The sequence below is a fragment of the Mauremys mutica genome, chromosome 22 (assembly GCF_020497125.1).
Source record: "Mauremys mutica isolate MM-2020 ecotype Southern chromosome 22, ASM2049712v1, whole genome shotgun sequence".
NCBI classification, from domain to species: Eukaryota; Metazoa; Chordata; order Testudines; family Geoemydidae; genus Mauremys; species Mauremys mutica.
In genome coordinates, this window is record NC_059093.1 from 7,128,422 (window position 1) to 7,156,303 (window position 27,882).

The following is a 27,882-nucleotide window of genomic DNA, read 5'->3' on the forward strand; positions in this document are numbered from 1 at the left end:
ATTTGACAACGACTCCTTTGAGATGGGAGGCGTATATCGTACAGTGTATTTCCTGGGTGACACAGGCAGTGTGATACAGGAAAGTGGGTTTGAAGACATCCTTGTGGAAGCCAACATCTACGGTGCTTCAGCCATCAGCCATGCTGTAAAAGCACATAACCCTGGCTTTAGAATCCACAACCCTATGAATGAAGCAATGAATTGCTTGAAGTGGGTGGCACTTAGCAGTTCCATGAACAGTCGTTCTCCCAGAAAATGAGAAGAGACGCATCTTGGAGAAAGCTTGACCTTGCACTGAAGCATGTGAAGATGTGGACAAGACACACAGCGAAAAAAGCATGGAAGCACAGAATGCTCTGGCAGACTTCATGAACAGAACCCAGTCACTCCCCCAGCACATGGACACTTACATTACCGAAGGGAAAAAACTGTTGAGATACATTTCTGCTATGGGAAAACTACGTAATGGATTTCTCCCAACTCCCGAGGGATTACATAGCAGCACAGAGAGATGATAACAAATCCTTGTATCTTGAGATTTTGTCAGAGATTCTTCAATTTGATTTCCAGTGTGGTCATATGAACTATGCTAGATGGGGTTACGTAAATGTAGCAGAAGCCAGATATATGTCTCGCACCAGCTGATAGGGTGCAGAATACCAGACTGCCACATGCTTCTGTGGTCTATGGCATGACATGGCCACGGAGCAATCACTCAACAAGGACTGTGGGAAGCATCAGCATCTTTGCACAAAAGATAAAGTGCTGACCACGTATTACTTGGCTACACATTTTAAGTTATTTGCAGTGGTGTGTTTTCCCCAGGATATCGGAGAGACAAGGCAGATGAGGTAATATCTTTTATTGGACCATGATAAAAGAGACAAGCTTGCGAACACCGAGAAAACTCTGTTCAATCAAAGATATTATTTCATCCACCTTGTCTCTGCACCTTTTAAGGCAGCTGTAACATCTGTGTGGAATGCAGCCTTCAGCAATGGATCTCTACAAAGAAGCAACCACAAAGGGCATGGCTCCGGATGAAACTGCTGTCCAAGATGTTATAAAAACTTGTGACCGAAAGTATGACAAAACCTTTACGCATTGAACCTGGAACAAGCCCAGACCATAGGCAGCCACTTGTGAACATTCCAACGTCTACTGTGGCTCCACCTGAAATTGCAGAAAGTTTGTATGATCTCAGAGAATGGCACCCAAGAAATAAAGCAGTTTGTAACCAGGAGACTGCAAAGGGGTGAGGGAGACGTCTTCGATCCCATAAAAAGTCACAATCTCAAATCATTTGGTAATCTCAGCAATAACTACTGACCATCAGATATTCAGCAAGCTGACAGTTATTGCCCAGTCCAGAGATGTTACTATCCAGAGTTTGATGACTGGGACATGTCCCATTTCCCCTCTTCAATTTGGATGGTTCTCTAAGAAAGACCCAAAAAAGCAACAGCAAGAGCTGGAGAAAAATCTGTCAGTGGGTGAGCTACCAGCATCTGATGAGTCACTTTAGCTATGGTTGACCTCATGATGCTTCTGCAGATGGTATGCACTGATCTTGCCAAGTGCAAAACTTTTGGGGAGCTGTCTGATCAGCTGCTGAACATTATCCTTTTACTAAAATGCCAATACACTGCTGTTGTTGCTGACAGTTGTGCAAATGAAAAATTAGTCAAATCTGGTGAGAGAGCCCAGTGGGGAAATGACCAAAGGCAAGAAGTTTGGAACCCCACTGTGTTAACACCATTCCCAAAGCAACACTTGGAGATGATATCGAATTCAAAGAATAAATCTAACATTGCAAACTTTCTCCTCAGTGACTGGAGCATGAAGTGTGAATAGTCGCCTGGTCGTGAAGTATACTTTGCTGGTGGCTTTCACAACATTGCACAAGCAGTGGCAGGCAACCATCCTGCAATGCCAGACCTCGGGGCAGATCACGAGGAAGCAGATTCACACACGTTCTTGCACGTTGCTCAAGCAAAGCAAACACTCGGAGTAAACAGAGTGCTAACCTGGAGCTTGAACTCAGACAGTGCATCTGCGTGTCCAAGAGATAGAATTCATCTACCCCAAGAAGAGAGTAATTTCAAAACTGGTGTTGGCCCAAAGAAGAGATTCATTCCCATGCACAGAGAGGCTTTGGAGCTGGGAACGGACACACGTGTCTTATGTTGCCAAACATTCATGCTGTCAGTGGATGGGAAAAGGAGCTGGCTGACGACAGCAGCTGAGCTGGAGAGAGAAGAGAAATCAGAGAGATCTTTTGTCCCCTTTAAGGTTCCACGTCGTTCATCTGTGCTTGATGGGCCTTCTCCGTTGGGCAGGACATAACACCTTCTGCACATCAGCATTTCACACTACCTGACGTCTTTCACCTCTTTGGTGATTTACAACCAGCGAGGATTACAATGCAAACATGTAAATATTACCTTGTACCATGGGGGACAGATATTATAAATGGGATTAAGGCATGCAGCAATTTACAAACATTTTATAAAATCTAAACACATTCTTACACTTCTAATGCCTGTTTTAACAATATTAACACACAGGTATTTGTCAGTGTTCAGGTGAAACCTAGGGACCTTGGCATAAGCTGGCACCTGGTCTCACAGTGTCTATTCTGAATTGCCTACCCAGATCTCAGGGCTTGCGGCATTCACAAAGCATGCCCATTCTCACCTCCGTTGGTCTTAGCGATGTCTGTTGTATGAATGCCAGAGCATGCCCACTGTCAGCAATCCCTCTTCTTCACTGGTCTCAGGACTACATGCCTATGGCATGCCTGTTCTCAGCTTCCTTACAGTCACAGCGCAGTCTGCCTGTAATACGGGCCAAGTATACCCTGTCTCAGCCCCCCTCTGTCTTAGCACTGTGGACCAGACCCACAAAGGGGTGTTGATGTGTCAATCTCACCGCTGCCCTGGCTTCTAGATGCTTAGAAAATCATTCAAACAACAATGGGATTCCCAGCGCCTGAGTTAGGTGCTTGGGCTCTGTCTTGGAGGAAGGGGCAGAGACAGCTACCAAAGAATGAGATACATAAAAACAATAATGCCAGGTACAGAACTGCCTCAGCTAGCCACTGGCAGATGCTGAGAAGAGCGGTGGTGCTAAGCCCCGACCCTTTTAAGCAGTTTGGGACCTGGATCCGGTTGCGATCTGCAGCCAGGAACCCCTCCTGGAGTAAGGTGACTTAGGTGCATGAACCATTTTGTGTGAGGCTGATATGTACCTGCCTAAGACCTTACAAAATAAACATGATCAGAGGGAGAAGGAGAAGGCGGCACAGGCCTTCTGTGTAGCATTTAGTGCAAAGGCTAGGGTCCTCACTGTGCTGTGGGGGACCCTACTGCAAATCCCCCCTGTGCCTGTTGTGGAAGTAGAGAAAGAATTAATAAGGATTTGAATGCATGTCAGTCAGTTAGCAAGAGTTAGCCCAGCTGTAACCCTAATGACGTGAGACTTCTAGAAGCAAGGATAGCGTGAGGCAGAGGGAAAGAACTGTGTAAAAAGTTATTACGACCTTGTAACTGATAAACCAAATATGCAGACTGGTGTCTTTTAGGAGTGAGAAAAATAAGATAGCAGGATGGCTTATGTATAAACAAAATGCAGTTGTTGCTCATTATCGTCTGTATTATTGCTAGTTATTGTTTGTAACAAAGGTATAAATGCTTGCTGTAATTGTTTACCAGTTGAGAGACCTGTCCGGGACTGGGGCGACCCTGTGTCCTAGGGCACTCTCTCCCTCTATTGTAATTACTAGAGAAAGAATAAAGTATTTGATTTTGCTGCACCCAAAGAAAAAGCGAGAACTGAGTTTTTCTCCGACAATTTGGGGGCTCGTCCAGGATGGCAACGCCCACGGACCCACAGACGGCTACTACGGATCATTCCCCTTCGAACCCCATGGCGCCACATGAGAGGTATGAGACCATTTGAAATCTCTGTTGGGGTATCGGAGGAGGACTGTCCGTGGGGACGTCTGTCTCTGTTGGGCTCACGCCATCTGAACTTATTGACTGTGCAGCAAGATCAGATGCAGAGTAGTATTGGGGAAAGGCCCCAACAAGGTTAGTTTATAGCAGTATTGGGAACTGCTGAGTTGGCCTACAAAGAAATGCATAAGGTAAATGCATAAGGTAATGCATAGGTAAATGCATTAGAATGCACCGGTGCTGAGGGGGTTTTACCGCCTCAAGAGGGGTTGTCATACCGCCTCATGGTATTGGGTCCGGACCAGGTAAAGATGCATCGTGGTTTAAAAAAAAAAAAAAAGAGGCCTTGGTGTGTGTGTGTGTGTGTTTGTGTACACCAGTGTGAGTGACTGTTACCGGAAGACGCCCAGAGTACCCTGTGACGCGAAAGCTCGTGACCAGGACTACTCTAACGCAAGCCCGGTAACTAGTGGATCTTTAGGAGATCCGACCCACGGTGGGCTAACTCGACCTGGCATCGTCCGGCGAGGAAGCTACCTGGGTCTAGGAGTGTGTGAACCCATCTTCCCTCCCCCCCTTCCTTTCCGTGTGGGCTACTGACAGTCTGATCATCTCACTGGACGCAATCAGAGTAAGCGGCGCCGTCTCCCAGAGACTAACCGACGCTCTTTGCTGAAGGGAGGTGTAGGAGAGTCATAGTCATCCTTGTTAGTCTCTCCTGTGTGAGTGCCCTGTAGGGAGAGATCCTTAGTTTATGAGCCGCTAGCGCGGACAGGGCACCCTCTCTGTGTGTGTAAGTGGAAAATGGGTAAGGGACAGTCTAAACATTCCACCTCACCCCCTAAGGGTACCCCAGCATATTACATGTACGTACATTATGGTCCTAAAACCTGCAGGTATTTAAATGATTGGAATCTTCACACGCGTGAAAATCCATCTAAACAATGCCCATTAGAAGGTACCTTCAATCTAGATAAGATCATATATCTCAGAGGAGCTTTTAATCACCAAAGAAAAGCCTCTGACACAGTGTGAGCAATTTGTCTAGGAACGGGTTAATTTGAAATTCAGCTTGGCTTACAGATAAGAGAAAGTTGCTTTGTGTTCAAGGTCAAGAATCAGCACAGACTATGCTAAGTGCAAAGAAAAACTGCTTTCAGCCCCAGCTGGTTGTGGAAAATAGAGACAGAGGCAAACCAGAGGCAGTACAAGTTACAGAACTGAGATTGCATTTGCAAAGCTTAACTGTTCAGTGAGATCCAACAGTCTTTGCAACCCCGAAGCCGGTGTGGCTTGGTGACACTGGAGAAGCCACAGGCAGCTGACCTGGACTGGAATCTCTGAAAGAGACACCGCAGGAGATTCCACGGTGTAAAAGAACAGCCATCCCAAGAGCAGAAGTATGTTCGTTTGGATTATATGTTAAGTAAATGGCCTTTATCCACTGGTCATGTATTTTTGCCCAGAGGGCAAGCCTCATGAGGGAGGATTCGAATAGCTTTGTGAGTAAGAATGTTTGAGAGAAGATACCAGGAAGGGTGGGGGCTAGTTGAGAAGCCCACCCTCCTAGCTAAACTGGTATTGGAACAAGCTAGTGCCCATGGAAGGGACGGTTCAGTGAGAAAAGCAGGATCGGGCCCAAGCGGGCAGGCAACAGACAAAGGGATTGGAAAACAGGTTGGAAACTTTTGAGGGTGTAGTGGAAGGAAGAAGTAAGTAAGTATAAGCATGGGGATTTCAAATACCCAGGACAATACTTGAAATGGTGATTTGAGTTGATAAAAGTGACTGTTGGGAGACAAGCAAGTGATTTAAGGAAGTGAGAAGTTATCTCTGTAGTTGCTGGAGGGAACAGCAGTTGAACTTTGTAAAAATGCTAAGCGGAAAGTTCTTGGTGTCTTTTGAAATGTTTGTAAATAAATTCAGGCAAAGAAATTATTAGATTGCAATTATTTGGCTATGAATTAGTCGAATTAGCTAAAGAAATGTATACAGTGCTATGTAATTGAAATCCTATTAGGCTCTAAGGGGCACTATCAGAAGTGCTTTTCTTTCAGTGTTTGCAAGCAGGAGTTAGAAGAAAAAAAAAGCCATCATAAATTCTGGTAAAGATAATTATGTCCCTTTTAAAGTAAGAATCTTTAAGCTGTGAATAGCTTTGGATCCAGAAGCAAGCCAGGAAGCAACTGTATTAATGCAAATTATCTAACTGATAAGGTAGAAGCCACTGACACCTGGGCTGCCTATGAAACACATACAAGAAAATATGGGGTAATTCCTCTGTTTTGCCTGAAATCAACGAGGGTATTTGTATATTTTAAGCAATGATTGACTGCCCAGACGGGGTAGACCTCTGTTTTTTGTCTTTCAGATAATCAAAGACAACGAATGCCAGCTGAACAGCATTCAACGTACCATGATTTACTGGCACAGTAAAAATTATGTTTTGTGTTCTATGTTCTGTCTTGTGGTGTTTGTCTCATGGCCAGAATTGTTGTGTTTGATATTTTCATGGGATGGTCTGATTTGAAATCAAGCGGAAGTGTTGGATTGAAATGCAGATACTTGTTTTGTTCAACTTAGAATACAAAGTGTTTGGATACATCAGAAAAATGTGATATACTAAAGTCTAATACATTTTCTTAAGTAAGAGAAAGAAACTACATTGGCCAAATCTTTTAATTGAAAATTGTTGTTAAAATTTGCATACCGACGGTCTTTGGAAGCAAAGACATGAAAAGTTAACCCACTCCCCATATTGTACATGGGATCTTCTGGCTACCTCAGATTTCTAGCCAGAGGGCTGGGGATGGTAGGAAGCTATTGCTGTTGTTAAATGTACCGCTCACAAGACCCCTCATGATGAAGTTACCCGTGGAAATGCTTTGGCAGACTCTGCAGCCAAAGCAGCAGCCCTTTCCGTACCTCAGGCTGAACATACTTGTGTCCTAATTGAGCAGCCTTCACTAGCCTCCCTTGAGGATCTGGCTAAGATCCAGGAGGCTGCATCAAGAACCGTTGCTGCAGTTAACCGAGATTGGTGTGCACCCAGTTTCCCTTCTGTAGCACATTCCTACTGTCAACACTGTGTGATTTGTCAACAGCACAACATTGGTAAAGCTGTTAAAGCTAAGCGGGCAGCCCACCCTCCTCCTTGGGGACCTTTTGTAAATATTCAGATTGATTTTAGTCAAATGTCTAAATGTTGTGGTTATGAATATGTATTTGTTTTAGTTGATGTATTTACCAATTGGGTTGAAGCTTTTCCTTGCAGGAAAGCAGATGCCAGGACTGTTGTGAAACTTCTGCTTAAAGATTTTTATACACGTTTTGGCATCCCTGTGAGTATCAACAGTGATCGTGGAACTCATTTTACTGGACAGATTGTAAAAGAGTTATGTGGAGCTTTGCAGATCCAACACAACCTTCACTGCCCTCACCACCCACAGTCTGCTGGGACAGTGGAATGCCAGAACAGGATTTTAAAAAATAAACTGGCCAAGATTTGTGCTGAGACAAACTTAAAGTGGCCAGATGCCCTTCCTTTGGCACTGATGAGTATGAGAGCCATTCCCAATTGAAAGACTGGACTCAGCCCTCATGAAATTTTGACAGGACGCCCAATGCGACTACCAGCTGCACCCCCACTAACCCTAGCTCAAATGGACATTCATTTGATGGATGACATAATGCTTAAGTATTGTCAGGCACTAATGAAATGTGTTAAGTCTTTTTATACACAGGTGAAGGAAGCACTACCGAAGGATCCTGTGCAACCTTGCCACTCGTTGGAACCAGGAGACTGGGTCTACATAAAGATCCATCGATGAAAGACTGCCTTGGCTCCACGCTGGAAAGGCCCTTTCCAAGTCCTGTTAACCACCAACACTGCTGTGAAGTGTCAAGGACTACCTGCTTGGACCCATGCATCTCACTGAAAAAAGACCCCTTCACCTCGGGAGGACACTCCTACTGATGATTAGCCTATTTCTCCTTCTAGCTCTGGACAGTAGGGAAAAAGGACAAGGTGACGTGCTAGTAACCTCTCCCTTGTCCCCTGACAAATCTACTGTGCCTTTGAACTTTTCTAGAAGAAGCAAAACCATTACAGGGTGATGTGCTGGTAAACCTCTCCCCTGTAGGATGCTGAACCACAACTGTTTTGGGAAAGAAGAAGAAACACTCACTCCACTGACATTGCCAAAGTCCAGGAATTCCTGACCAAAAAGGACATTAAGAACTGACCTTGGTGAAGAAACAAAGAATTATACACTGGCAGGAAGAAATTTGTGGGACCCCCTGCTTGGGAATGTGGTATTGATTGGATTTTGGGGTTTATTCTACAGGCTGCGCCCTGTGTTCTGAGTAAATCCTTCAGCATGTATTGCCCTCCCTAATTGGATTTTAAATGACATTGCCCTTATCCAGTTTCCAGATTGCTTCTACATACCCAAATTGCTCACAAGGGGCTGCCATTAGATTAGCACAGTAGAGAGCCTGGGTTATTTCCTCTGGAAAGAAGAGAAAATTGACCAGATCCCTGTGGGCTAGGGCCAATAGTGCAGCAGCCATTTGAAATATTCTTAAAAGCCAAGAACATGATAAGAAATTGGGCCAACTAGAAAAGGCCCCTAGCCTTATTTTTGAAGCTCAGCTATCTTAAGTACAGGCTGGAGTTGGTGAGTTACATGTCATTTCCACCCTTAGTTCTATGACCCAGAAGTTACTGACAGAGATGGTATTGAATATCACTGAGGCTGGGAAGGCTCAGTGGGATCTAGACCAGACTTGGCCCACTGCCCTTACAGACACATCAGGAACCATCTGATCTATGGTCATGGAAACATACTTGGACACTTTCTGGATGAAAGTGTGGACATTCACAGTGCTCCTTCCAAGCATATGGACCGGTTAGGGTGGGTGTGGGCTCCCACATACCAAATCCTGCCGGGTCCATGGGGAGGATGCATGTGGGACTGAATTATTTACCGAGACATCTGGGAAATTAGACCACCTGATATATCTAACTGATTTATGGTCAGTGTCCCTAGAATAACACCTGACATTTTGGATAAGAATAGGGAGTCAATGGACGTTTTGACTGTTAGAACCACCACAGCTCAGTGTATCTATAAACTGAAGCCAGGGGAAGTTGTCACTGTTCATGATAACGTTTGCTGGAAGGGTAGAGGACAAGGAACTATCCTAACAGGACACCTCCTTTTTCAAGTTAATGATAGCTGTGTGTATGTTAAAACCACCACTTATGTACTAAGTATGATGTATTGTGCTTTGTGACCAAAACTGTATAACAGCCCCATTATATTATATGGGAATGTTATTGTTTGTAGTGTTGTTAGTTAGCTTAAGATTATATTGTTGTTGTTGTTGTAAAAGACGTAATAATAGTAATACCATTCATGTTCATGCTAATCATGCATTGTCATTACATCCAATGAAAACCCCTAAAGTTGAAATATCTGCTGTAGAATCTGAAATCCATGGTTTAATGCAAATAGAGATTTGAAAATATCTGTTGTACTAGAAGTACAAAAGGGGGGAGTGTGGAAGTAGGGAAAGAATTAATAAGGATTTGAATGCATGTCAGTCAGTTAGCAAGAGTTAGCCCAGCTGTAACCCTAATGATGTGAGACTTCTAGAAGCAAGGATAGCGTGAGGCAGAGGGAAAGAACTGTGTAAAAAGTTATTACGACCTTGTAACTGATAAACCAAATATGCAGACTGGTGTCTTTTAGGAGTGAGAAAAATAAGATAGGATGGCTTATGTATAAACAAAATGCAGTTGTTGCTCATTATCGTCTGTATTATTGCTAGTTATTGTTTGTAACAAAGGTATAAATGCTTGCTGTAATTGTTTACCAGTTGAGAGACCTGTCCGGGACTGGGGCGACCCTGTGTCCTAGGGCACTCTCTCCTTCTATTGTAATTACTAGAGAAAGAATAAAGTATTTGATTTTGCTGCACCCAAAGAAAAAGCGAGAACTGAGTTTTTCTCCGACACTGTGGTAAGAAGAGATTTGGACAAGTGGCAAATGCAGCCCTGGTGGGTGTTCTCTGGGCTTTGGGTCGTGCAATATGGGGGCTGCTTCCTTCTTGCGGGTGGAAGCTGTTCCACTTTCATTAAATGGTATTTGGGCCTCAGCTCGTTACAGTTCCCCTCTGTAGTCTGAGGGTTCACCTGTGTGCCTGGAGTGGGGGCAAATGTGAGTTCAAATCTCTCCTGGTGCGTGTGTGCTTGTCTTTCTGGGGTAGCGTTGGGGCGGGCTGCCTACCTTCTGTGCCTTTCAAAGCTGTTTCACTTTAATTAAATGGTACTTGGGCCTCCTTCTGCCACAGTACCCTCTGTAGGCTGATGGTGATGCTATGCGCCAGGGGTGCTGAGATGGTGGGTTTGAATCTGGCCTGGGGCATGTCCCCTGACCTCTCTGTAATGGCGAGGGGGTTACCTGTCTCCTTCTTGCCTCTTGAAGCTGTTCTGCTTTAGTTAAATGTGCCCTGGGCCAGCCCCCTGGCAACTCTCACTCTCTAGTCCAGTGGTTAGGATACTCGCCCGGGTTGTGGGAAATCCTGGTTCAAATCCCCCAGCTGCCTGTTCAGCAGGGATTTGCACAGGGATTTCCTGCCTCCTAGGCGACTGTCCTTTGCGGTGGGCCATCCTTGTCTGAACCCCCTCTCTTTCTCAAGAGGCCATTGTCTTCTTGGGACGGAGAGGGGATTTGGACAGGGATCGCTCACCAGTGACTCTCCCCCAGGAGGTGGCAGCCCCCAGTTCACACCCCTCAAAAGAGCAGGGGAGTGCCCTGGGGTCTGCCACAACCTGGGTGTGTATCCTGATCATGGTGGACGAGAGAGAGAGAGAGGGTTTTACTGCTCAGCAGCAAAAGCCCCTTTAATTAAAAGAGCAAGAGGCCCTGTGACAGGCCTCTTGCTCAGCTAGGAGGGGTCTCTTCTCACCCACCAGAGGTCCTCCTGTCCCACACAGCGGGGCATTGAACCAGGGGCCACCCAGAATCCAAGCGAGCACCCTAACCCCCGTACCGTAGAGGGACTTGAGAGCTTCCCTTGCTCCGGTTGATATATAGTTAAAGTGGGACGCTTGAGCGGTAAGAGATTGAGACGCCCCTCCCATCTCAGGGGAGGGATTTGAACCAGCACCTTGTCACTTGTGGGGTAAGTGCCCAAGCCACAGGACTACAGAAGGGATCACACAGAGCCATTGGCCCAATTCTCATGTCATATTTACTGAATGTGGCCTACCTTCAACAGAAAGGACCGAGGGAGACCCCACAGCCCACTAGCCAGGCACTTAGGCCATTGGGTTGAGAGGTAGGCAATCACCCTTCAAATCCCGTCTCAGCCAGCATAAAGGGGATTTGAACTGGCACCTGCCACTTCCTAAACAAAGGCATCCAAACCACCAGACCACAGAGAGACTCACGGTATAGCAGTGGCCCAGTGACTGTTTAACTACCTATTGACATTGCCCCCCCCGTTCAAAAGGAAACACTGAGGGAGTCAGCCCATTAGACTACCTCCTAGCCCAGCACTTAGAGCATTGACCTGCCAGGTAAGAGACCAAGGTTTGAATCCCGTCTCGGGCAGCATAAAGGGGATTTGAACCCCAGCATCCCACAGGCCAGCCACAACCCCAAACCGCTAGACCACACAAGCTTGTTTGCCACTGTTGCGGCCCAATGAATATGTAATGAAAATGGAACAATTACAGCAGAAAAATTGGATGCAGATGCCACCACCAGGCCCCAATAAGAACCCCTCTTAGTCCAGCAGCTGCACGTTCACTTTGGAGACAGCTGTTCCGGTCCCTTCTCAGCAAGCTGAGACAGGAGTTGAACCCGCATTATCCACAGGTTGGGTAAGGACCCACCCACTGGACTACCGAGGGATTCAGGGGGAAGAGCTCTTTCCCAACTGCTCTTTAATGGAAGTGGCCCAGCCTCAGGCTGCCACAAAGAGCAACCCAGCTCCTACTATCCCTTCCTGGGGCTCACACTTGCGACAATGCAGAGCCCTACTGAAATCCCGCCTCATCGGGCAGGGAGAAGGAAATTGAACCAGCGTCTTCCCCTCCCCGGTACCAAAGGATTCTTGCCAGCCACGGCCAGGAACCCCGCAGGTGACTAAACCGTTTCTTTTGAGCTTGTTCGATACCTGCGAATACCCCACAAAACAGCTGAGGAGAGAGGGGGAAGGAGGCTGAGGCCTGTCATGTAACTTTCAGCCTAGTGCTTAGGGTCCTCCCCTTTGATTGCGGGACGGGGCCCTGGTCTCATTTCAGCGTGGACGAGCCATGCCGAAGCGGGGAGGTGCCAGAGCTCTATAAAAGGTGTGAAGTGACTAAGGACGCGTTTAGTTACCCCTGCACGTAGCACACGAGGCGGGTGACCCGAGGACACGAATACCAAACATGAAACCAAACCAAAGGCCGCACGGCTTCCCACAACGCACGGTCGGCCTGTGGCGCTCGTCGCCAGTTGACGGGGTGAAGGCCAAACTGTAAGCGGAGGGTGGAAACGAATGAGTGAGTTTGTGGAGAATAGCTCCACCAAAGCTATTAGCCAAGAGCGTCAGGGACGCAGCCCAGTGCTCCGGGCGTCCTGAGACCTCAGGGCTGCCAGAGGGTGGGCGTAGCTCACCGGCTCATTGCCCTCTTCTGGTCATTGCCGTTGAAGCATCCGCCCCCGCGGGAAGAGCGGCGACCGGGCCGGAAGGCTCAATGGCTCGGCCCCAGTCTGGCCGTTCTTACGGGCTTCATTTCCCCCTGGCCTGCCGGGAAGGGATTTGAAGAGGCGTCACCTACCGCCCCGGGGAGTGCCCCAATCCTGGGTCCCGGGCTGCTCAACGGTGCCTGTTGAAGCTGTTCTACTTGATTTAAATAGCACCGGGGTGGGGTGAGGTGAAACGCGAGGCTCCCTCTCTAATCCAGTGGTTGGGCTTCTCCTGGGGGCTGTGAGAGCTGCTGGTTCAAATCACCCTTTCTGCTACCCCTCGAAAGGGGTGTGTGGGAAGAGAAACCTGCTGCAGCAGCCCAGGTCTGTGTCCCGGTTCTACAGCTAGAGCGATGGAGGCTGTGCCCCTTGCATTAAAGAGCAACTGGGAAAGGCGTTTGCTATCAACCTCTCCGTAGTCCAGTGGCTTGGGGCTTTACCCGGCATGGGGATGCTGCAGGTTCAACTCCTTTCTCAGCTTGCTGAGAAGGGACTTGAAGAGCCGTTTCCTGCCTCCAAAGTGAACATGCAGCTGCTGAGCAAAGAGAGGTTCTCATTGAGGCCTGCTGGTGGCATCTGTGTCCAATTTTTCTGCCGTAATTGTTCTATTCTTCATTACATATTCATTGGGTCGCAACTCTAGCAAGCAAGCTTGTGTGGTCTAGTGGTTTGGGGTTGTGGCCGCCCTGTGGGAAGCTGGGGTTCACATCTCCTTTATGCTGCCTGTGACGGGATTCGAACCTTGGTCTCTTACCTGGCAAGTGAACGGCCTAAGTGCTGCGCTAGGCAGTATTCTGCCCCTGGGGCTCCCTTGCTCTTGTCTGTTGAAGCTGCTGCTCTTTCATTACATACTCATTGGGCCAAAACACAAACAAGCAGCCCTGTGTGGTCTAGCGGTTGGGGTTGTGGCTGGCCTGTGGGAGGCTGGGGTTCAAGTCCTCTTTATGCTGCCCGAGACGGGATTCGAACCTTGGTCTCTTACCTAGCAGGTCAATGCTCTAAGTGCTGGGCTAGGAGGTAGCCCAATGGGCTGGCTCCCTCAGTGTTTCCTATTGAAGGTGGGCCAATGTCAATAGGTAGTTAAACAGTCACTGGGCCACTGTTACACTGTGGTCTGGTGGGTTGGATGCCTTTGTTTAGGAAGTGGTAGGTGCCAGTTCAAATCCCTTTTATGCTGGCTGAGACGGGATTTGAAGGGTGATTGCCTTCCTCTCAACCCAATGGCTTAAGTGCCTGGCTAGTGGGCTGTGGGGTCTCCCTCGGTCCTTTCTGTTGAAGGCAGGGCACATTCAGCAAATATGACATGAGAATTGGGCCCTGAGATTTGTGTGATTCCTACTATAGCCTGGCGGTTTGGGTGCTTACTCCAGAAGTAAAGCGGTGCAGGTTCAAATCCCTTCCCTGAGATGAGAGGGGCATCTCAATCTCTTACCGCTCAAGCATTCCACTTTAACTATATATTAACCGGAGCCAGGTAAGCTCTTGTGTCCCTCTGTGGTGCAGGGGTTAGGGTGCTTGCTTGGATTGTGAGTGACCCTGGTTCAACTCCCCGCTCTGCAGGGCGGGAGGGCCTCTGATGGGTGAAAGGGGGGCCCTCCTGGCTGAGCAAGAGGCCTGTCACAGGGCCTCTTGCTCTTTTAATTAATGTTAATTTTACTGCTCTTATAGATAGTCAAAAAATTAAGTAAAAGAGCAAGACACACTCTGAGAGACCTTTCACTCAATCAGAAGGGGCCCCTCTCACTCAGCTAGGAGGGGGGTCTCCTCTCACCCACCACAGGCCCTCCTGAGCAGGGACTTGAACCCAGGTCACTCACAATCCAAGCAAGCACCCTAACCCCTGCACCACAGAGGGACACAAGAGCTTACCTGGCTCCGGTTAATATATAGTTAAAGTGGTTACCTTCTGTGTTGGTGGTGATAAGATGGCTAACCCAATCTCTTACGGCTCACGCGTTCCACTTTAACTATATATTAACTGGAGCCACATAAGCTCTTGTGTCCCTCTGTGGTGCAGGGGTTAGGGTGCTTGCTTGGATTGTGAGTGACCTGGGTTCAAGTCCCTGCTCAGGAGGGCCTGTGGTGGATGAGAGGAGACCCCCTCCTAGCTGAGTGAGAGGGGCCCCTTCTGATTGAGCAAAAGGTCTCTCAGAGTGTGTCTTGCTCTTTTAATTAATTTTTTGACGATCTATAAGAGCAGTAAAATTAACATTAATTAGAAGAGCAAGAGGCCCTGTGACAGGCCTCTTGCTCAGCCAGGAGGGCCCCCCTTTCACCCATCAGAGGCCCTCCTGCCCTGCAGAGCAGGGAGTTGAACCAGGGTCACTCACAATCCAAGCAAGCACCCTAACCCCCATACCGCAGAGGAACACAAGAGCTTACCTTGCCCCGGTTAATATATAGTTAAAGTGGAACGCTTGAGCGGTAAGAGATTGAGACGCCCAACCCGTCCCAACCTACTCTGAAGGGATCTGAACCGGGGTCAGCCCCCAGTGCAAGCGTGCACCCTAACCCCCGTACCTCAGAGGGACTTGAGAGTTTACCTGGCTCCAGTTAATATATAGTTAAAGTGTGACACTTGAGCAGTAATAGATCAAGTTGCCATCCCTTCTCAAGGAACGGATTGGAACCAGGGTCACCCACAATCTAAGCAAGCACCCTAAGCCCTGTACCACAGAGGGACCTACAAGTTTCTGTTATTCCGGTTAATATATAATTAAAGTGGAACGCTTGTGAGGGAAGAGATCAAGGGGCCATCCCCTCCCAACAAACAGAAATGGGGGTTTGAACGAGCCACTCACCCAGCTGGGGACAAGGAGCCACACCACAGGACTACCACGGGAGCCACAGGGCCCCCTTCTCACATGAAGTTTACTGAAAGTGGCCCACCTTCCACAGAAAAGGGAGGGAGACCCCCACAGCCCACTACTTCCTAGCCAGGCACTTAGACCATTCAGTTGAAATATATGTCATATAATTTTTTCAGAGGTGAGAGCTGGTGTCTCACTGGTATCTTCACTGTGCAAACAAGCAGCTCTCGGTAATGTGGACTGGGGGTTGTTTGCTAAGAGGAACAAAACAAGTGAGAAACTGCCACCAACAGTAGCCTCCTTCAGGCAGCACCTGAAACTTGCAAATTATCAGCTCACATGGAATCATGAAACAAATTCGGTATCTTCAAGTGTCCCTTGTTACCTCTGAATGGGTGACAGACAGCATGGGACAGCTCATCCCTACCACGGTGGTGCTGCTGCCTGCTCCAGAAGCCACCCTTCCCTTTGCGTGGTGTAGCTGTGAGAGTGCCTGTGGAATGAGATGTGACCCCCGCAGAGAAGATTTGCTGTGCTCCCATGCATGCAGCTGTGACAGGGATGAGTGTAGAAGCAGATTATCTGACTGGGGGGAGCAGAAATGTTTCAACTATCCGCATACTATTGAGACTATGTGAGTAAATATAGCTCAAAGGGGTGCTGCATTAGCCATTCGTTAGAAGTAGGGGTTACATTGAAAGCACATGGCTACGTTTTGTTATTCACACAATATAGTCAGACAAGACATTCCACAGCCCTTCTGCTAAGAGTCATTACTGTTCTATAAGGCATTCACATGGATTGTCATTGTATTCAGTGATAGTAAGAAGATAACTATAGTTGTACCTGTGTGCTTTAGATGTATGTCTCCAGTTGAGCAGACACCATCAGAAATGTGTGTTTTATATTGAGGGATTAGAGGTGTTGTTATCTATGTAATTTATAAAAATAACACACAGAAAAAGGTTTCCCCAGTCAGTCCATTCTACAAATAATGACAAATATTTTGATGTATTACATGGTACAAACAAATGCATACTGTCACGTGACTACAGCCTTTTGCTTTAACCTCAGACAAACAAGAACAGGGAAATGTGTAAAATATATCACCTGGGACTAAATAGGTCCCAAACGTTCCAAAACAGCGTTGTTTGAGCGCATAGAAGTTTTCTGACAATTTTGAACAAAATTAGTCTGTTTCTTCGCGTTATGGCCGTTTCTGTGATTTTTCCACATTGGATGCCTAGGAACCTTTAAACATCAGCACCACTTCCAGCATCTACAGCCATCCTGCTGCTGACCACCAGATATGTGACTAACATGTGGTAGCAACCAATTTTTTCTAGTTGATGGGTTTACCCCTTAGTGTCTCCAAATGGGTCTGGGCAGGTAGACTAGTGATGGTGTGGCAAAGGGGTCACCGAGGGCAGGGGCTGGCAGGAGATGTGAGAAGAAAAGAGCCAACATGACTCTCGCATCCTAGGAAAATCTTCTTGACATGGAGCCGGAGGGCCAAGAGGCTGGGAGCCCCGTTTAGACAGGGTCACTCGCCGAGGGGGAGCTGCACTGAAAGGCCAAGCTGTAGGCCCCGGCTCAGGCCACAATCTGCCAAAGGGACGGGCCAGGTGGAGCCCTGGGATCTCCCAGCCCTGGCTGCAGGCACCCGGCTCTCCTTACCTGCCATCAGTGCGGTGTGCATACGGCTGTTGCTGTTGAGGTCCCGCACGTACTGGTTCTGCAAGCAGTAGTCCCGGAGCTCCTTCGTGTTGCTCAGACACTGCAGGATGGAGTTCATGAAACACTGTGGGGGAGGCAGAAGAGAAACCATGGCAACAGGAGACAGGACAATTCCAGCTGTGGGGGAGATCCCTGGGAAAGGGGCACCGGTGCCAGGGGTGCTGGGAAAGCCCACCTCAACCTGGTGTTTCAGCCACATCACTGGAGGGCACTGGAGAGAAGGATCATCTGATCTGATCTGTCTCTCTACAGCAGGGGGTCTCAGGCTTCTTCAGATGGGGGAGATTGCCCATTAGAACAGAAACATCTGGGGATCCCGCTGCAAAGAGGGGGGTTGTAACTCCGCCAGACCTGTCTGCAGCCCCCAGGCTGTCTGTGCCATGCAAACCGGGGAATTTGGGGGGGAGTTTGTTGGAGAGAGAAAGAATAAAATCAGCATGGTCTGGAAAGGCCGCGTAGCTAATACCAGCACTGCTCCTGGCTCCTCCCCCTCACCTGCATCCAGACAGAGAATCCGACCCAGGACGCTTCTACCTAGGTCCTGGTATGGATTTGCAGAGACTGTGGCCTGCATTTCCCAGTCATAGAAAGGCGGGGGGGGGGGACCATCCTGCATGAGAGGTGTCCCTTGGTAAAATCTCTCAGGAAGCAGGTGGGAGAGCTACTGGAGGAGATGGCTAGGCTGAGGAGCATTGGTGAAACAGGAAGAATTCACTGAAAACATGCACATGGAGACCCCCGCAGGCAGAGGAAGCAATCCAGCTGCAGAGGACTGCAATAGCACCAGGGAGGGAGGAGGAAACAGCTCCTGAACTGCGGGGAAGTTGGCTGCTGGCTAGTTCTGGAAGTGCTCCACCTCTGCTCCCAACCCACTGTCGATAGAGATAAAAAAACAGTATGCAGCCCTGGTAAGGAGGGTTGAGGAATCTCCCCCAAAGGTGGTGGAGGAGGAGAAGCCATGACCCCAAGCAGATCAGCAATGACCACAGGCTCTGGCAGTGAGGGTGAAGGAGTTGGGGGTGCAGGCGGTGTTCTCATCAATCCTTCCAGGCAAGGGTAGGGACCCAGGCAGAGATAGACATGTCCTGGAGGTGAACACATGGCTGCACAGTCATAGTGTCACCAGGAAGACTTCAGCTTCCTCCACCATAGGATGATGCTTGTAGTGGGGCAGTCACCCCGCTCCGGTTTAGAAGGGTTTAAAAGCCAGCCATTGGGGAGGGCTGAGAATCAATAAGAAAAGGCTGGGAGGCAGCCAATCAGGGCCAGGCTGGGCCCTATAAAAGAGCTGCAGGGCCAGAGGGCAGTCAGTGTCTCTCTAGCTTTAGAGAGAGATGGAGCTAGCTGCATGAAGGAGCAAAGGGTACCTTGGACAGAGCAGAGCTGGTGAAGGGGCAGGCTGAGCTGGGGAGCTCAGGCCTGGTGACCTCCCAGAAAGGCCTAGGGAGGAACTGGGGCTGCAGGTCCAACCTCCTTGCCAATGATGAGTGGCCATCACAGACTGCAGTTTGCCCATGGTGAGAAGGGGCTAGATGATGACTGGCAGTAGACATGGAGGCAAGGTGGGTATTGGGGTCTCCCTGGGAAGGGAGACCCAGAGAGTGGGGGCACTGCTGTGGGCAGCACCCCAAGGGAAAGGGCACCAGGGTCCAGGAGGGACACTGGCCAGCAGGCAATGCTCTCAGGGCAGGGAGCTGGGGTGAAGGGGGGTGCAGTAGAGGGTTGGGGTGCAGGCAGGTGGTTGGGGTGTAGGATGCAGGAGGGTTTGGGGCTCTGGCCTGGAGCGTCTCTGGGGTGGCAGCAGCACTCAGTGAGGCTAAGGCAGGCTCCCTGGCCCTGCACCACTCCAGGAAGTGGCTGGCACCATATCCCTTGGGGGTGGGGGGGTGAAAAGCAGAGGACTAAGTGTGCTGCCTTTGCCTGTGCGTACCTCTCCCAAAGCTCCCATTGGTTGCGTTTTCCTGTTTCTGGCCAATGGGAGCTTCTGGGGAGGTACCCACAGGCAAGGGCAGCACATGGTGCTCTCTTCCCCAGGGGCTGCAGGGATATGGTACGGACTGCTTCTGGGAGCGGTACAGGGTGGCTGTAGAACTGATGAATGGAATGGTTTTTAATTGTTCACTTTATCAATATCACTTCTGTTCACTGTTTGCCATCCACTACATTTGTCTCTATTGTCATTCAAACCCATTTTAAAATGCTCACTCTGTTTGTAAAAGCTTCCTTCAACCTTCATTTGTGCAAACCCTGCTGTACTCTTATTAAATTAGTTTAGATGTGTGACTGAGGTATGTATGGATGATGGAATCAACCTCCAGCCCCAGCCTGTCCTGATCAAATAAAGTTCAAACACCACCAGGTGAAGATGCAGACGAGCCCTAACAAAGTAACAAGAGTCCACCCTAAAAAGAAAAGGTACAATAGAAGAGAGATCAAAGCCAGGTCAGAGGCTGAAAGTCAAGCCTGCAATTAATGGGTGATCAATCACCAAACACAGAGGCAGCCTGACACAGCAAGACCTATAGACTCTGGATTCAAACTAAAGCCTACAAAAAGGATGGGTGAGATGGAAGACTTCTAAGGCTAATATTCTGCTGCCAACATGGAAGAGCATGGGTGTAGGCCCAACAGAGACCCAGCTTGTCCTTGTGCCTGGCTTTCCTGCCCAGCTAGCTGCCACAAGCTGCGAACCCAAGCTGCAAAATCAAGCCATGAACTCAAGCTATTTTCAGGACTGGTAACTATGCAGCAGCTGCAGAACATCTGATGGATGTGTGTGGGGGTGTGTATAGGTATTGGGTATAATGTGTGTGAGGATTAAAATATTAGTTGTTAGTCATAAATCAAATTGTTATCCTAATGTGGAATTTTTGTCTTGCCCCTAAAAAGATCCTGTGTAGTTTTGTCTGTACAACATTATTGGTGAATGCAAAGGGCAGCAAGCATAGAATCCAGTTATTATAAAAACTGGTGTGTACACCACCAGGTTTAGTGAGCCTGGCACTATAGGAAAAATTGTAAACTTTCAGTTTATTAACCACAAACTCTGAAGGAAATAGGACTCTAGGTTTAAATCTTATTCAAATAGTAAAATACTATGCATTGAGACTGTTATGATTAAAAGGGATACACAGCCTTGGTCATAGCAGGGCTGAGAAGGAGAGGTTTAGCATCCCCCTCTCCACCCTGGACTGCTGGGGGGAAATAATTGGAGGTGGGTATACCCCCCCAGTCATAGTAAGGGGCAACAGGAGGATGACTTAGATCCTCGCTCCAAACTGAAAAATCCTAGGTACATACACCCTCAGCTGTAGCAAAACTGAGCTAAAGAGGAGAACTTAGTGTTTCTCGCTCTGATCCTAGGAAGGATTTTTATAGTTTGTGTATGAACCCTTGGTGGTGGTAGGCTGAATGATACAGAGGGAGGTTTAGTGTTTCTCTCTCTGGCCCAGAGAGGGTTTTGCTCTTCCAGGAGTTAAAAAGGTCAATTTGCTCTTTTAGGAATTAGGGGTTATAGTGCTTGATATTTATCAATTTGGTTTTGTTGTGGTTAGTTGGTTGCTCACAGCTAGTGTGTATGTGGGGGAAAATGTTTAAAAAACCACTGTCTAAAGATATCCTTAAAAAACCCAAAACAACAAATTGGCTAGGTACTTGTTAATAAACCCTCAACTCCAATGAAAAAGGAAGCAGCTGCAGTTTGGCTTCTGTGGAAAACCTGTAATAAGGTATTCCTTCAATTGGCTAAATGTAAAAAAAAAACTGCACCAAGATTTACAAGCCTCTGCCCCTGAGGAGAAAAATGTATGTAGAACCAAACTCAGTTAGATGCCGTTAAGATTGGGTACAGAGTTAAAACAGCACTCAAATCTTACAGCAGCAGTAACTTCAGAAGAAACATTTAAGACTCCAGAAGGGGCAGACTTTTGGGACCCCTCTGGAGACTGGCAAGGGGGATATTTAGGTAGATTTCTCCTCCCAGGGCCAAAATGCCATTGCAACAGTGCCTGCTTCTACCTCAGAGCTCCAGGCCATGGCAAAGTGGCTGGGGATTTAAAAAAAATTAAACTAACAAAGAAATGCACCAGTTAATTAGCATGCATGCAGCCCCAAGTACCAAACACACTGTGGCTGAGACAGACCCTGCTCAGACATGTGGGAGCCCTGTGCTAATTTGTTTCTAAGCTTCTATCTTTCAAGCTCTAAACCAGAACATCAGAAATACTATGGTTATAGTGTTGCGACAAAGTCTGTGTTGCATGTTCTCTCTCTCTAGTGGTGTCCTGTGCTAGCACTGGGTCCAGAGAAAGAGCAATACTACACTAGACAGGGCAAATGTCTTGTCTTCTCTCTAATTATCAATCACCACTTGTGTCCAAAAAGCTTTGGTCCCCAGTGCATCAGGTTTATTTTTTGTTAGGTTCTCTAAAAGTCAACTTGCTAATTTTTGTTAATACATGTGTGTTTAGTTACATTTGCTTGTATTGTTAGTTCCACACTTTCCTCTAGGGCTTGGGAAAGTAGAACCAGGGAGCATAAAGGGTAGTTCTTCGGGGGAGGGGGCATAACCTGTAGGGCCCATCTTTCAGGTCCCAAAAAACTTCTTAACTGTTAAATAGTGAATTCTGCAACATTTTAGCAACTAAATGTTAAGTACAAATCAGCTTAACCTTGCATAACAACTGTGGTCCTCCTACAAAATCTTAGTTGTTGTGTGTGCTTAAGAAGGTCCTGACCAAACTTGGGCCTCATTTTATTTGTCAATGCACCCAATAATTGTAATGGGGATGGTTTTACTGAATCACAATTAAAACTATAATTGTTTGCATTTGTGTGTAGGTTATATCTGGCATTTAGTCAATTGTAATAGTTTGTTATATTCACCTGGTTATAATGGTTTAGTTGTCCTTGTAGGGCACAGGTGATCTGTTGCAAACAAACCAATCTAATAGTTCAAGGGGCAGAGTGTTGTAGGAGCAGCCCACCTGGTCAGCAGTCCTAAATATAATTCAGCCCATCATTGCCCCATTAGTAATTTAACTTACGCTGGTTCTGCCTTAAAACTATTACATAAAGTGTGACCCATTCAATACCCCTGGATTGAAGGGTCAAAAGGGGGACAATGTAGAACTAATGAATGAAATTGTTTTTAATGGTTCACTTTATCAATATCCCTTCTGTTTACTGTTTGCCATCCACTACATTTGTCTATATTGTAACTTCTGTTCACCATATTGTAATTGAAACCCCATTTTAAAATGCTCACTCCATTTTGTAAAAGCTTCCAACCTTCATTTTTACAAATCCTGCTCTAATCTTTTTAGTTTAGATGTGCAACTGAGGTATGTATAGATGATGGAATCAACCTCCATCCCCAGCCTGTCCTGATAAAATAGTTCAACCACCAGGTGAAGATGCAGAGAAGAGCCCACCCTAAAAAGAAAAGGTGCAATAGAAGGAAGATCAAAGCCAGGTCCCAGGCTGAAAGTCAGGCCTGCAATTGACAGGTGATCGATCACCAAACCCAGAGGCAGCCTGACACAGCAAGACCTTATAGACTCTGGATTCTAACTAAAGCCTACAAAAAGGATGGGTGAGATGGGAGACTTTGGAGGGTAACATTCTGCTGCCAACATGGAAGGACATCAGTGCAGGCCCAACAGAGACCCAGCTCGTCCTTGTGCCCAGCTAGCTGCCACAAGCTATGAACCCAAGCTGCAAAATCAGCCACAAACTCAAGCTATATTCAGGACTAACTATGCAGCAGCTGCAGAACATCTGATGGGTGTGTATAGGTGTCATAAACAGTTAAGGGTTAAGGTTTTTGTCTACCTGTAAAAGGTTAACAAGCAGTACCTGTGGACACCTGACCAGAGGACCAATGAGGGACAAGATATTTTCAAATCCATGTGGAGGGAAGTTTTTTTCCCTGTTCTTTGTTTTCTTAGTCTCTCTTGGGAATTAAGAGTCCAGACATCTTAATCAAGTCCTCCCAGGTTTCTGCAATAAATTCTTCTATTCAAGCTAGTGAGTATTAGCAAGGAACTAGTGTTCTTATACTTTTATTTCTGTATTTGCAATTCTGTGTTTTGCTATAGAATTTCTTTAATTCTGTGCTGTTGTTGCTTTTATTGAGAAAGAAAGGAGGGGGAATTCTCTCCAGAGATTGATAAGTTTAGACCCTGTATATTCCATCTTGGTTACAGAGACAGTGATTTTCTTTTTTATTCTTTAATAAATTCTTTTCTATTAAGGACTTGGTTGGTCTTTCCTTGGGTGGATTCTCAGGGAAAGGGGAGGGGGAGGTATCCCTCTGTAGTTAGATCCCAGTATCTCTCCTAGGAAAAGGGAGGGGGGAGGAAGCAGGGGGAATGGTTTATTTCTCCTGGGTGTAAGAACTCCATGGATTGGGGGCTCTTGGGATCCCCTAGGATTTTGGGGAAGGATTGTGTCCCAATCCACGTACCTGATTGGGTGGTGGCAGCTTTTACTAGATCTAAACTAGGATTTTAGTTTAGAGATAAATTCATGCAGGTCCCCATATTGGAACCCAACAGCTCTAAGTGGGGGTGAGACCTATGACAATAGGTATTAGGGGTGTGTGTATAAGGATTAATATTAGTTGTTGGTCACAAATCAAATTATCATAATAAATGTGGCATCTTTGTCTTGCCCCCTAAAAAGATCCTGTGTAGTTTTGTCTGTACAACATGGTCATCTAGTGGGCTGGATCAAAGCCCTGAGGGGCTGTAGTTTACCCACCCCTGTTCTAAGGAACAGTAGGAGGGATAACAGCAGAATAAAGACAATTGACTTCAGGAAGGCAGATTTTAGCAAACCCAGAGAATTGGTAGGTAAGATCCCATGGGAAGCAAGTCTAAGGGGAGAGAGTTTAGCAGAGTTGGCAGTTTTTCAAGAGACATTACTAAGGGCACACGTGCAAACTATCCCCATGCATAGGAAAGATAGTAAGTATGGCAAGAGACTGCCCTGGCTTAACCAGGAGATCTTCTATGACCAGAAACTCAAAGCAGCATACAGAGTGCAAACTAGGTCAAGTTATGAAGAATGAATATTAAACACAAGCATGTAAAGACAAAATGAAATTCAACTAGTTAGGGACCTAGAAGGTAACACAACATATTACAAATTCATTACAACAGTGGTTTTAGACTAAGATTTCCAAAGGGGTCTGCATCTCCATTCAAAATTGTTTTAGGGGTCCTCAGTGGAGAAAGTTGAAACCCACTGCAGTACAAGCAAGAGGAAGGGCAGGCCCATTACTCAGCAAGGAGGGAAGGCAGTAACAGTAAAGGCAGTGGCTGAAGTGTTAAAAGCCCTTTTTGTTCTGGTTTTCATCAAAATAGTTAGAGATTGGTCGACTAACACGAACATCAGTGTACATGGAGTAGGATTTGAGGCTAAAATAGGATAAGAACTAGTTAAGAATTACTTAGACAAGTTAGTGGTTTTCCCCCAGGTAGAATACATCCTAGAATACTTAAGGGACTGGCTGAAGGGATCTCTGAGCCATTAGCAATTATCTTTTGGGATCTCTCCTGTCCTCCATGAGATCGCAAAAAAGACAAAGAAAATAAATGTTGTACCTATCTAAAAAATGGGGGGGGGGGAGAGAAGAGGGGGAAGGATAACTCAGGGAACTAGACTACTTGTGACAGTGTACCCCATAAGACATGAGCACCCCCATAAAGCATGTATGATGATTAGAATAGGGTTTGGCTACATATGCCAGTAATTTCTGCATAGATGTTATGATCTACTGGTTATGTTCATCCTAGTTGTATGCAGGTACCATTTGTGTTCAAAGTTATGAACATTGGCTGTATAATTGCTTGACTTTTAAGTGGCCTTAATTAGAACATTTGGTCTCTTCTTGGGAAAGGAACGTGCAAGTTAAATGTTCAATCAGGAAGCACTTAACAGACAAAAGAGCTTGGAAGACTTATGTGGATTGGAGTCCACCTGAGGATGTTCAAGGAAGCATGTGGGTAATGGCTGCTACTTGCAAGATGTGAGTCATAGAATCTCAGGGTTGGAAGGGACCTCAGGAGGTCATCTAGTCCAACCCCCTGCTCAAAGCAGGACCAAACCCAACTAACTATGGGCATGCAACTTGCCTATGATTCCAAATCTCCATTTTTGTGATTGGATTCTACACAGGGTGATGGGGCGTCTCCACCCACAAGAGTCTATTTAAACCCCTGGGAGACCCCTCCACCGTGTCTTCAGCTGGCTAAAGAAGGAATCTCTCCACACCCCACCCCAAGGATACTTGAAGGAAACTGGAACAAAGGACAGTAACTACAGGGAGTGGGAGTGAGTGCTGGATCCAGGCTAAAAGGAGATTCTCCTGTAAAAGGGAGCATTCTGGAGCTGGTGACCTATCTTGCATGTTTAGTTTGATTAGACAGATTTGCACATCTTATTTTATTTTGCTTGTTAACTTGCTTTGTTCTGTCTGTTACTACTTAGAACCACTTAAATCCTACTTTCTGTATTTAATAAAATCACTTTTTACCTGTTAATGTGGAGTATATATTAATACCAGGGGAGCCAACAACTGTGCATATCTCTATCAGTGTTATAGAGGGCAAACAATTTGAGTTCACCCTGTATAAGCTTTATACAGGGTAAAATGGATTTATTTGGGTTTACTTCCCATTGGGAGTTGGGCATCTGAGTGTTAAAGACAAGCGCACTTCTGTGAGCTGTTTTGAGGTAAACCTGCAGCTTTGAGGCAAGTAATTCAGACCCTGGGTCTGTGCTGGAGCAGACAGGAGTGTCTGGCTCAGCAAGACAGGGTGCTGGAGTCCTGAGCTGGCAGGGAAAACAGGAGCAGGGGTAGTCTTTGCACATTGGGTGGCAGCTCCCAGGGGGTTTCTGTGACCAACCTGTCTCATCACTCATCTTAAATTCTCCATTACTTATAAAGATAATGGAGCAAAGAATCAATTTGTACTGGCCTAGAAGAGAAGGTAATGGTTAACATGTTGGCTTGTTGACATCTTACTGTCCTTCTTTGACATTGTGGATGTGGGGAAACAGGAGGTGTGATGAGTCTTGACTTCAGTAAGGCTTTTGATACTATCTCACATGAGCTTCTCCTAAACAAACTCTGGAACTATAGCCCAGATGAACCTGCTACAAGGTGGGTGCCCAACAGTTGGGGAAACTATACTCAGACCATTATTTGGTGGGTCACAGTCAAGCTAGAAGGGCATATTGAGCAGGGCCCTGCAGGGATCAGTGTAGAGTCCAGTTCTAAACAAATCTCCATAAACAATTTGGAAAATGGTATAGAAAGTACACTTAGCCTGCAGTTGATACTATGGTGGGAGGGGTTGCAAGCCCTTTGGAGGACAGGATTCACATTCAAAATGGTCTGAAATAAATGGGGTGAAATTCACTACGGGCAAATGCAAAGTACTACAATGAGGAAGGCATAGTCCAGGGGTTGGCAACCTTTCACAAGTGGGGTGCTAAGTCTTCATTTATTCACTCTAATTTAAGGTTTCATGTGCCAGTAATACATTCTAACTTTTTTAGGTCTTTCTATAATATATAATTAAACTATTGTCATATGTAAAGTAAATAAGGTTTTTACAGTTTAAGAAGCTTCATTTAAAATTAAATAAAACAGCCCTCTGGACTGGTGGCCAGGACACGGGCTGCGTGAGTGCCACTGAAAATCAGCTCATACCCTGCCTTCAGCACATGTGCCATAGGTTGCCTACCCCTGGCATAATCAATTGCACCAATACTAATGACTGCCTGGAAAGGATTACTGCAGAAAAGGATGTAGGGATTATTGTGGATCACAAACTAATGAGTGAATGGTGTAGCACTGTTGCAAAAACAAGCAAACATGATTCTGGGATGTATTAGTGTAGGAGAGTTTGTAAGCAAGCCACAGGGCAATAATTCTTCTACTCTACTCAGCACTGTTAAGGCCTCAGCTGGAGTACTATGTCCAGTTCTAGGTACCACAGTTCAGGAAAGATGCAGACAAAATTGGAGAAAGTCCAGAGGAACAAAAATGACTAAATGTCTAGAAAAGTTGACCTAAGAGGAATGACTGGAAAAAAATTGAGTTTGTTTAGTCTGGAGAAGAGAAGACTGAGGGGAGAGATAAGTACATAAAAAAACCTGTTCTCCTTGCTCACTGAGGACAGGACAAGAAGCAATGGGCCTAAATTGCAGCAAGGGAGATTTAGATTAGACATTAGGAGAAGTTTTCTGACAGGGCAGTTAAGCACTAGAACAAATTACCTAGGGAGGTGGTGGAATCTGTCATTGGGGGTTTTGAAGAACAGGTTACATACAGCTGTGAGGGATAATACTTAGTTCTGCCTCAGCAGGGGAATGGACTTTCATGGTCCCTTCCAGTTCTACATTTCTGTGGTTTCTATGTACATGGCATTTCAGCACCACTCCAGGGCTGGCTCCAATCCACACTGAGGTAGCAGGGACAGAAAGCTGCTCCTATCTTATAGCGGCTGGGTGGTCTGGGATTGTTGGGGGGGGGTGGGGGGGGAGTTCCATGTGAATGGAGGGTGTCCACCTACCAACACTTGTTGGCAGTCTCAGCAGAGGGCCCTGGTACTGCAGCGC

General features: G+C 46.7%; 1 protein-coding gene across 2 annotated transcripts in view; it reads right to left on the minus strand.

Moving 5' to 3' along the window:
* USP2 (ubiquitin specific peptidase 2) overlaps window positions 1–27,882 on the minus strand; it is a 74,161-nt gene that overhangs the window by 11,030 nt on the left and 35,249 nt on the right. For both annotated transcript variants that reach the window (XM_044996927.1, XM_044996926.1), the window contains one exon: window positions 17,191–17,314. In XM_044996927.1, the coding sequence (XP_044852862.1) occupies window positions 17,191–17,314 (124 nt within the window). The remainder of the gene's footprint in view (window positions 1–17,190; window positions 17,315–27,882) is intronic.